Source organism: Myotis brandtii, unplaced genomic scaffold (genome assembly GCF_000412655.1).
Source record: "Myotis brandtii unplaced genomic scaffold, ASM41265v1 scaffold2073, whole genome shotgun sequence".
Taxonomy (NCBI): domain Eukaryota; kingdom Metazoa; phylum Chordata; class Mammalia; order Chiroptera; family Vespertilionidae; genus Myotis; species Myotis brandtii.
The window spans coordinates 641-12,751 of record NW_005357744.1 but is presented as its reverse complement, the minus strand read 5'-3'; the positions used below and the strand labels follow the sequence as shown (position 1 = coordinate 12,751).

The following is a 12,111-nucleotide window of genomic DNA, read 5'->3' as shown; positions in this document are numbered from 1 at the left end:
AGCAAATTTAATAAATCCACATATGCCTTTCATCCAGCTTTAAGTGTATTTAATTTTCAAATGTATTGTGTTTGAAAGTTTTAAAAGCCTTATTAGTTTAATATTTGTGAATATTTAATAAAATCATAGTTTAAAATTTACTTCTACCATAGGTATTATCAACAGTTTATTAACATTAAAAATGAATTTATTCATCACTCAATAATTTAAAAATAAATGAAACATTGTTACAGGAAGATAAGTATTTAATTGTTAGTTTTTATTTGCTGCAAGTATAAGGTTTGCGGCATGTCAGATGAAAAAATATTTAATAAATATTGGTGGCATTTTCTTCTGGAAGTTTTCTTCATGAAGAAAGTCAGAGAATAGCGTTTTTATTTTGAAATCCTTTATATTTTATAAATAAACGCTTCACACAATCCTCTGCATGCAGGTGTATGTGTTTGGAGTTAAACAGTTTTCTGTGTAACCTTTAAAACTTGAACCGTAAACTGCACAGGTTCCGTTTGCCATGTCAACCATTGTTATTCTAGATTAGAGAGAAAAACAAATTACATGTATGATTACATTAATGCAGAAAAATAATTAAATACTATTTACTTAAATATAGGTACTGAAATAACATAATTATAGCAGATTTAAGGCCTATGCCTGGCATTTTAATTTATAGGTAAGCGAAATATAGCCAACTCAGGTAATAAAAGTAAAAATTGCATTCTATTATAAATTAGGTGCTACTATTTTATTCTATTTTTAAAATATATTTTATTGCTTTTTTTACCAGAAGAAGGGAGAGGGAATAGAGAGTTAGAAATATTGATGAAAGAGAAGCATTGATCAGCTGCCTCCTGCACACCCCCTATTGGGGATGTGCCCGCAACCAAGGTACATGCCCTTGATTGGAATCGAACCTGGGACCCTTCACTCCTCAGGCTGACTCTCTATCCACTGAGCCATACCAGTTAGTGCTGTGCTACTATTTTTATATATTGGAAATTAGTCAATCTAGAAAGTCTGGAATCTCTTTATATGTGTACCCATCCTATATAATAAAAGCCTAATATGCTGTCTCCAGGTGTCTGGTCGACCATTCAACCAATCAAAGCGTAATATGCTAATGATATGCTAAGGCCACTCAACCTCTTTCTGTGATATGCACTGACCACCAGGGGGCAGATGTTCTAACTGGTAGATTAACTTGCTGCTGGGGTCCGGCAGATCGGGACTAAGCGAGATGGGCCAGACAGGCCCTGGAGCCCTCCCACAGTTCCTCCCCAGCTGACCAACCTCCTTTGTCCCTCCCCAGCCCTGATTGTTCACCAGTGAGGTCCCTCAGCCTGACCTGTGCCTTCTTGTAATCTGGAACCCCTTGGGGATGTTGCAGAGCCAGTTTCAGCCCCATCCTACAGGCCAGGCTGAGGGTCTCCTCTGGTGCACAAATTTGTGCACTGGGCCTCTAGTGTGAAATAAAAGCTTTAAAATGTTTTTAAAGAAATATTTTGTTAGAAATAAATTCAGAATTCCATGTCATTTTTTGTGAAAAATGTACAATATTCTTCAGATATATGCAATTTTACTTTTAAAATTTAAATTTTTTTTAAATTTAAATTTTTTATTATAAAATCCTCCAGTATATACACACATACATAAGGGTGTGTGTGTGTGTGTGTGTGTGTGTGTGTGTGTGTGTGTGTGGTTAGGCATAATTATACATGTATATCCATTTCACTCAAGGATTTAGAGTATTTTGTAGTTATATAATTAAGGTAATAAATTCTGATTTGTTTTCTGCCAGGAACAGGTAGGAGGAAAGAATGACTATTCTACTTTCATATGAAATTGACACCAATAAAGGACTGTGGCCTGATTATATATATACATATTCTAAAGGAAGAGATCATTATTTCTGTCTACACAGAAACGACTAGCCACTATAAGAGAACAAAATTAAGGTATATTTGGTAACAGCTCTTAGTTGGTCTCAATCTATGCACATTAGAAGCTCATTCTTTCTAATCTAACACTATTCATGTGTTTCTTTAATTTCTGTGTTTGTTTACCTATGCCATTATCATCACATTTCTTCCAGAATATGGATTACATGGGCTTTACTTATTCGTTCATAACTATATTTCTAACTAAAGTGTGAAGCTTTTAAAAGAGTTTGGTCTATTCATCTCTGTAGTTATCTCTGCACAGTTTATGGAAATTGAGTAGCACTCAATCAGTATTTGTTACATTCATAAACAGAAGTTTAGTATGCTAGTTGTTTTATTTACAAGCTGGATTTTTATACTTGCAGAGTGGATAAAAGAGATAAAATGATACAAAATCTTATTAGTATTCCCAGAGAACAAACTCTTTTTTGTCAAAAGTGACATCTCATCCATAAGATCAATTCTAAGTTATACAGGGACCCATACAAAATTTCAGAAGTAGAACCTAAAGTATGGATAAATAGAACAGACTGACAGACCTCAGAGGGCAGGAAGATTGGGAGGATGGGAAGAGATCAACCAAAGAATATATATACATACTAGAGACCTGTGCACGAAATTCATGCACGGGGAGTGGGGGAGTCCCTCAGTTCGGCCTGCACCCTCTCCCAATCTGGGACTGCTATCTCCTAACGTCTTGCCTGCCTGCTTGCCTGATTTCCCCAACCACTTGCCTGCCTGCCTGATACCCTTAACCACTCTGCCTCTGTGCCTGTTCACCCCTCACCATTCTGCCTGCCTGCCTGATTGCCCCTACCCCCTCTGCCTGCCTGTCTGATAGCACCTAATCCTTCTGCCTGCCTGCCTGCCTGCCTGATCACCCCTGACCCCTCTGCATGCCTGCCTGATCAAGCCTAAACACTTGCCTGCCTGCCTGATCGCCCCTGTCCACTAGCCTGCCTGCCTCATCACCCCTCACTGCCTCTGCCTGCATGATGCCCCTAACAGCTCCCCTCCCTGCCTGATGCCCCTCACCACTCTTCCTGCCTGCCTGATCACCCCTAACTACTCCCCTGTCTGCCTGATCATCTCTAACCACCTCTGCCTCAGCCCCCGCCACCTTGGCTTAGTCCAGATGGATGTCGGGAATGATGTCCGGAAGGTCATTCGGCTGTCCAGTGTAATTAGCATATTATGCTTTTATTAGTATAGATAGGCTTAACCCATGGACATGAAAAATAATGTGATGAAGGCCTAGGTGGGGTGGAGGCAGGGTGGAGAAGAGAAAAGGGAGAGAAAAAGGGGAACATCTGTAATAGAGTCAACCTTAAAAAAAAGATAGACCAGAGTCTGATCCATAAAAACCAATATCAATAATTGTAAGTAGATTCAAGTCACAAAGTATGTTTGTTGATCAAAATGGAATTAGACATTAATAACAAATATCTCTGGGAAATTCTCAAATGTTATAAACTAACACTTGAAAATTTCATGCATTAGAGAACAATGTAAAAGGGAATTTAGAAACTATTTTGGAATGAATGAAAATGAAAATAAATAGCTCAGAAATGTGGAAATGCTGCGAAATCATCTCAAATATTAATAGCATGAATGCTTTGATTAGAAAATATCTAATATATGGATCTTACCCATGTATTAGTTTTTGTGATAAGAAACTAGAGAAAGAAAAGTTAACCCTGAGTGAGAAGATAATAAAGATCAGAGCGGAAATTAATTAAATAAAAAATTGAAAGATGAATGTTAAATTAGCACAGAAAAGATGCTCAATATCATTAGTCATGAAGAAAATGCAAAATTCAAATCACAATCAGACACCACTATGCACGTTAGAATGGATAAAATTTAAGAAACTGATCATAACAAGTATTGACCAAGATGTTGAGCAACTCTTAAGTCTCACACACTGCTAATGGGATTGTAAAATTGCACAAGCCTTTTGTATAATAGTCTGGCAGTCTCTTAAATAGTTAAACATATTCTATTTAATAAAAGAGTATTATGCAAATTAACTGTCACTCCATCAAAAAGATGGCGGTGGCCATGGAGCTGGAGCGAGCAGGAGGCGTGGGTTGCCCCCTGCAATGGAGGAAGCCAAGCTTCCCGGAAGCCCTGGCCGGGCGTCTGCTCTGTTCAAGGTTACAAAGTTTCAATTATAGAAGATAAATAAATCCCAGAAAAAAAGAAAAAAAAGAGAAGTTGGAGCTTGGGTCGCTGGGGGGTGTGGCCAGCCTAAAAACGGCCATCAGCCCCTCACCCAGGCAGGCCAGGCACCCTAGGAGGACCCCCACCATGATCAACGGCCATCAGCCCCTCACCCAGGCAGGCCAGGCACCACAACAGGACCCTCCCACACTGAAGGGGCTGTGGGAAGCCTGAAAATGGCCCTAAGACGCTCACCCAGGCTGGCCACACCCCCATGGGGTTAGGTTCCCTGCTGGGGGGCTTGGCCAGCCTGCAAGCAGCCATCAGCCCCTCCCCCAGGCAGGCCAGGCACCCTAGGAGGACCCCCACCATGATCATGGACACCCTTCAGGGCAAACCAGCCAGCCCCCACCCATGCACCAGGCCTCTATCCTATATAGTAAAAGGGTAATATGGAAATTGACCCTAACAGCAGAACAACTGGGAATGACTGCTCACTATGACACACACTGGCCACCAGGGTGCAGAGGCTCAATGCAGGAGCTGCCCCATAGTGGTCAGTGCGCTCCCACAGGGTGAGCTCTGCTCAGCCACAGCCAGGCTGCCAGCAATCAGCACAGCGGTGGTGGCGGGAGCCTCTCCCGCCTCCTCAGCAGCGCTAAGGATGTTCGACTGCAGCTTAGGCCTGCTCCCCACTGGCAAGTGGACATCCCCGAAGGGCTCCCAGGCTGCCAGAAGGATGTCTGACTGCCAGCTTAGGCCTGATCCTCCTGGGAAAGGAACTAAACCAGAAGGTGGACATCCCCTGAGGGGTCCCAGACTGCGAGAGGGCACATGCCGGGCTGAGGGACCCCCTCCCAGAGTGCACAAATTTTTGTGCACCGGGCCTCTAGTATTTATTATAAGATCCATCTGTTTCTTTCCTAGGTATTTATGTACGAAAAAGGAGAGCCTACGCTCATACAAAGTCTTGCACACATATGTTCATAGCAAGTAGCTTGCACAGTATTTAGCACATAGCAAACACTTAATTTTACTCATTTTTATGGGTACTGCCTGCTTCCCAATGTACTAAATCTAGGCCCTAAGAGTTTTGGACTGACTCTAATAGAATATGGCAGTGGTCAGCAAACTGCAGCTGGTGAGCCACATGCGGCTCTTTGGCCCCTTGAGTGTGGCTCTACCACAAAATACCATGTGTAGGCACACATGTACAGTGCGATTGAAACTCCATGGCCCATGCGCAGAAGTTGGTATTTTGTGGAAGAGCCACACTCAAGGGGCCAAAGAGCTGCATGTGCCCCGCGAGCCGCAGTTTGCCGACCACTGGCATATGGGATGTCCTGGCATTGTGTCAAGGAAAATGTGGTAGTTCAGTGATCATAGGAATAGCTTAGAGGCAAATCCACAACTAGAGACCTACTATAGGTACAGACTTACTGATCAGGAGCCAGAATGGAGCCATCTTCCCACTGCCAGTTTCCGTTTGTGGAATTCTTTTTCAGTCCCATCCAATGGTAGGACTTCAGTAATTTAAAGATATCCTATTGGAAATCACAAATAAAGTCAGTTCTCAGAATTGTGTTAAATACAAGGCTATAATCATTTAATCATTTTCCCCACAGTTGAGGAAACTGCATTCAGTCCGCTTTCAGAATTCCAACTTCAACAACACATATATAATAGCTGCAATTTTTGTGATTTTTTATTTTTAATACAGAAGAATATGGAGTTGATGTGTCAGAGCCTTGTGCCTCTATTATATTTCAGGTTCATATTCCAGAGAGTTGCCACATATGGTAGGACTCAATAGGCAGATGAATTAAAACAATACTTCACCTGGTCCTCTTGGCTGTATATCTTCAGGAGACTAGAATTTTGAGACACGCAGGAAGCTTGGCTCTGAAACCAGTTCTTGCTCTCATTAAAAAATTTGTAGCAGTTGTTTCCGTAACATAGCCAGTTTTTAGGACATGGGCCACAGTAACTTTCTAGAAAGGGAGAATATGTTATTAATTCTGCACATGTCTGAACATTATATCAGATTTTTTTTCGAGGCAGGGTAAATACTTTTTTTATTCTAACTCTAAAATTCAAAATATTAGACCATTAAGGTCATACCCAATGACATATCTCTATACATAGATATGCCAAAACTATGTTTTCTACTTTTTAAAATTACTCCTTCATTGTAAAAAATAAAATAAAATTGAAAAAGCAATATTGGCCCTGACTAGCTTGGCTCAGTGGATAGAGCATCGGCCTGAGGACTAAAAGGTCCCAGGTTTGATTCCAGTCAAGGGCATGTACCTTGGTTGCGGGCACATCCCCAGTAGGGGTGTGCAGGAGGCAGCTGATCCATGTTTCTCTCTCATCGATGTTTCTGACTCTCTATCTCTCTCCCTTCCTCTCTGTAAGAAATCAATAAAATATATTTTAAAAAAATAAATAAAATAAAAAGGAACAGTGAATTGTGGACAACAATTCATTTTCTTTTACATTTTCTTTTTATTACAGTTATTGGGATGAGATTGTTTAATAAGATTATATAGGTTTCAAGTGTAGATTTCTATAATACATGATCTTTCTTATAAACTTTCCTGTCGGCAGCATTGGATATATGCCTAAACCCCTGTATACACAGATACATGCAATTTGTGCTTCCAAATATTAGAAAACTTTCTCTTACCGTTCAAGGAAATTGGCACTGCTTGGTTGAATAACGCTGTTAAAATAATCATAATTATTGGAAAGTTATGTGTTGTGACATAGTTCAAGCAAAAATAAAAATATATGACAAGTTTCTGGACTAATAGCTAAAATATAAAGGCACATTAAATGTTGCTAGTTTATGTTTCTGTCCTGCTGAATATTAATCAAAGTAATGTATTAAATTTGTTATATCAGCAATGCTATCGATGTCTCTGTTATCACTTACAATTTATGACGATGGCACTCCATATTGTTACCATTACAATGAAACGGATTCCCAGAGCTACAGCAATGCACCGGGTAAGGAAAAATGCAGATGCTGTTAAAGAAAAAAGAGTGAGAAAAAGCAGAAAGGGTTCTGGTATTTTTATGTTTAATGTAGACGTTAGAGTGTTTTCTATGTAGGAGTGATATTAGTGTTTTTTCCTCATATATTTTCTCAGGACAGGTAAAATAAGTACTTTGTAAATTATTAAAAATAAGATTTTAAAATCTATTATTTTCTCCTATTTCTCTCTACAAGTTCCCCAGAATAACTCATGGTTAAATTTACATTTTTTAAAATTTCTGAGACACCAATCCCAAATCCCTCTGTATTAAAAAAAGAAAGCACAGAAATTGCAGGCATTATATGTGTGTTGTTTAAGTTGGAATTCTGCCAGAAGACAGAATGCATTCTTTCCAACTGTGAGAAAAATGGACAGTTTCTCTAAACCCCTTTTAAAAACATATATTTAAGAAACTATACAAAATATTCTATGATTATTTTTACTTAAGAAAATACCCTAGTCATTATTCTAATCATGTCTTATGAAGTTGTCAAATTTTTATAAATAGCAGTTTGCATTGTGTTTTATTGGTATATGGACAAACATCTTATTATTGAAAGACTTTGAATTTTTTCCAATGCATATTTAAATTGTTTCTTAGTTTTCACTAAGGAATAATTATATACATAATATTTCATACACACCCATGCAACTGTTTTAGTAACCCTCTAGGAAAAATTCCATAAGAATTATTACTGAGTCAAAGAACCTTTTTTAAAAATTTTTGTAAAGATTGAAAATTTCAGTCCAAAGAGGCTCTATCAACTTATGTTGTACCAAATATAGATTTAAAAGCCTTTTTGCTCATTCTTTCTTCTGCATTAAACATTATTTAGATTTTTAAATATATAAATCTGATGACCAATATTATTTAAAATTTTATAACTTCATTTTTCTTGTTATAAATAAACAGACAACAAAGGATTACACATCTTGTATGATTGTCATGTGCTTATTTTATTTCTTTGAGACTTCTCATATTTGTATTAAGTAAGTTTTTTCTCACTTTTAAGTTGAGAATATTAGTTCATTTCTTGTCATATGTTTTGCAATATTCATCTTAGATTTCATTTTTGTTTTAACTTAATTTATGATACTTAGGGGTGTTTAAATGGATAATAGTTGACTTGCTCAAACTATTGATCTTGTTTGATATTAATAAAATGCTTTGTTTATTTTGAGTTTATAAAATAAAGCTTCCATCATAAGTTATATAGTTTCCTTTTTTTAATTGGGTCTATTTGGTGTGTGTATGTGTGTGTGTAATAAATGAGGTAGAAACTCAAATTTATAAAAATTTTTATTTTCCAAATGGTTACTGAATTTTTCTAATCCTATATAGTGAATAAATCAATATATTCTCATTGATATGAAATATTACCTTTAGCATATAATACATTTTTATGTGTTTAAATTTTTCCTATATTCTCTAATCTGTCTTTCCACTCAAACTACATATAAAATATCCCTCTTTAATAATATACTTGAGTACTTATAGTGTCCACAATATTATATTACATTTCTTTTTAAAAAATATATTATCAATCATTGCACTTCATTATGCCTTAAAAACCTTAAAATGAGCTTTTCAGGAACCTACTATGTTAAAATATAGTACATTAGCCCCACTGGTTGCTCAGTTGGTTGAACATTGCTCTATACATCAAAGCGGTTTCGTGTTGATCCCCAGTTGGGTGCCTATGGGAGGCAACTGATGGATGTTTCTCTAGCACATCAATGTTTTGCTTTTCTCTCTCTCCCTCTCTCCCTCTCTCTCTCTCCTTTCCTCTTCATCTCTCTCTGAAACCAATTTTAAATATATATTTCAACAGAATCACAGTAAATGTATAGAGAGATAACTTATATCTTTAAACTGTCTTTTATCCTTGAATAGTGTCTTTTTCCATTATGTATGTCTTATTTTATGTTCATTTGTACAATTTTAAAGTAATAAATTTACTTCCAGTATTTTTCATTAAATAGTTTATTTCTGATTTTTGGCCTTATTAATATGGCATTTCCTTTTTATCACATTTTCCTGACTTTTGTAGTTTAGTAGACAGTTAATTTTTACCTATTATTTTTAAGCAAGTCCACACATCAGATTTCCTTACTGTTTGTAATTTTTTGGCATGAAGCTTTTAAGGGCTCTTAAAATATTTAAAATCATATATTTTTTTGCTAATAATATTAATTTTGCCTTTTATTCTAATTTCAGATTATTTGCTTTTTTCTTTTCTTGGTTATGTATGCTGGCTAGCACCAACAAAGCAATCAATAATAATAATAAAAATTATTGCCTTTTTCTAACTATAATGAAAATGCTATTAACATTTATCAATAAGTATAATGATAGCTTTTGAACATAAATCTTAAAGTAGGGCTTATGTTCTAGTGGTTTTAAAAGTTAAGGTCTTGCCCTAACCGGTTTGGCTCGGTGGATAGAGCATTGGCCTGTGGACTCAAGAGTCCCGGGTTCAATTCTGCTCAAGGGCATGTACCTTAGTTGCAGGCACATCCCCAGTGGGGGGTGTGCACGAGGCAGCTGATCGATGTTTCTCTCTCATCGATGTTTCTAACTCTCTATCCCTCTCCCTTCCTCTCTGTAAAAAATCAATAAAATATATTTTAAAAGTTAAGTTCTTTTGAATTAAGAATTCATATTGATCCCTGGCTGGTGTGGCTCAGTTAGTTGGGCGGGCGTCACCCTGTGCACCAAAAGGTTGTAGGTCTTTTCCTGGTCAGGGCACATTCCCAGGTTTCAGGCTGGATCTCCACTAGGGGGCGTGTAGGAGGCAACCTATCAATCTTTCCCTCTCACATGGATGTTTCTCTCTTCCCCACTCCCTTTCTCTCTCTAAAAACTAATTTAAAAAAATAATTCGTATTGATTTTTTATCCAAAACCTTTTCAGCATTATGCACATGATCTATAATCCTTGATTATTACATCTAGCACATTTTCATTTCTATAATTAACTCTTGAAAGTGTTGCTATTTGATAATAATTTATTTTTTAACATTTAATTCAGAGCCTGGAACCTTTTTTTCGGCCAAGAGCCATTTGGATATTTATAACATCATTCAACTTAAAACTTACCCTGCTATATTTGGTCAAACGTTTAATTGAGTCACCCCTAACGCCTTGGCAGGGCCAGATCAAATGATTTCTCAGGCCTTATGTAGCCTGTGGGCTGGACGTTCCCCACCCCTGATTTAATTTAAATTTATAATGAGATTAGTCTGTTGTTTTCCTTTTTTTGTGTAAACTATTTCAGGCTTCATTTTCAATCATACTCTGCCTTGATAAAGGATAGAGAGCATATCTTCTTCACCACACAGAAATCTTTGCTGCAATATTATTTAAATACATAACACTGAAGAATATTTTGTATATCTTTTCTGTTTTCCATTTCTATTTACTCCTCCTTACAGCTAGATGTTCAGTGATCCCTTAGAAATTGCTGTCTCAATTGTCATTATTATGATAATCTTATAATTTTTAAGGCATGGAAAGATTCTAAACTCAATAGTTTCTGCTCATTTTATTATATATTCCAATATTATATTAGAATTAAATCTCATTTCTGCCTTTCTCATAAAGGTAAAATAAACTGAATGTTTACCACTGATAACCACAGAGTTCCCAATTTTCACCTCAATATGATGAAAGAAACATATTACTTACAGTTTTCTCCACATGTATTTGTGACTAATGTGGATCTTTTCTTCTCCCGTGGTGTAGAAGCAGCATGATTTACAAGTTTAAATTTATAATTATGGGATTCATGTGTCTCTGGAGAAAAACAATTTAGACAGGATGAGTCATGGCCTTTCTGTCACTTGGGTTATAATTTTATAAACCTTAACTTGACATTTCTTTTTGAAGTATAACATCAAATTAGGTTTGTTTTATGTTAAATCATTATGATTTTTACACTTGGTAGTATAAATAAGATTATATTTATTCAATAACAAAATATCTTTAGGAAGATCCTATGTGCTATTAAAACTAGTTAGTTCTTAATGTGTAATAAAATTTAACATTGAAATAAAGACACAGTATAGTGAAAAAGACAGTGCCTTACTTAGGGAGTTAGACGTGTTTACTTTACAAAGGCCATTTACTAAGTTAATAACTTCACAAATTGAACAAAAATGAAAGAAAGGAAAGAAGGAACAAAGGATGTCAATACAACCTGGTATGGTTATTTTTAAAAGTGAAATAAAATAATATGCACTTAGTATCAACAATGTCAGCCACAATAAAGGCTAGCGTGTCTAATTTTCTTTATAGTGAAGAATATACAAAAAATAAAATAGTAGTCTAAAGCTTTAGGATAATGACAAAGAATCTTGCTTCTGAGCAAAAAAAAGTAACTCTTGAAGTAGTCAAAATTATTAAGTATGTAAAAGCCTTTTATAAATAAAACTAGAGGCCTGGTGCACAAAATTCGTGCAAGGCGGGGGTGGGGTGTCCCTCAGCCCAGCCTGCACCCTTTCAATCTGGGACCCCTGCCTGCCTGCCTGCCTGCCTGCCTGCCTGCCTAATTGCCCCTAACCACTTCGGCCTGCCAGCCTAATCACCCCTTAACCACTCCCCTGCCAGCCTGGATGTCACTAACTGCCCTCCCCTGCCAGCCTGGTCCCCACAAATGCCCTCCTCTGCAGGCCCAGAAGCCCCCAAATGCCCTCTCCTGCTGGCCCAGTCACCCCTAACTTCCCTCCTTTACCAGCTTGGTTGCCCCTAACTACCCTTCCCTGCTGGCCCGATTGACCATAACTGCCCTCCCCTGCTGTGCTGGTCACCCCTAACTACCCTCCCCTACAGGCCTGGTGCTCTAAACTGTCCTCCCCTGCAGGCCTGGTTCCCTCCAACTGTCCTCCCCTGCAGGGCTTGTCCCCCCTAACTGCCCTCCCCTGCAGGCCTGATCACCCCCAACTGTCCTCCCTTTAAGGCCTGATCTCTCC

At 37.6% G+C, this 12,111-nt stretch overlaps 1 protein-coding gene across 1 annotated transcript; it reads right to left on the bottom strand.

The window, feature by feature from the left end:
- Nucleotides 1-261: 261 nt before the first annotated feature.
- Nucleotides 262-10,976, bottom strand: LOC102241638 (NKG2-D type II integral membrane protein-like; the record flags this gene model as incomplete). The annotated part of the gene is made up of 6 exons (XM_005865441.2): nucleotides 262-529; nucleotides 5,541-5,644; nucleotides 5,940-6,091; nucleotides 6,790-6,825; nucleotides 7,039-7,131; nucleotides 10,829-10,976. Coding segments are annotated over 6 exons (651 nt in total), but the record flags the coding sequence as incomplete, so codon positions are not given.
- Nucleotides 10,977-12,111: the final 1,135 nt, after the last annotated feature.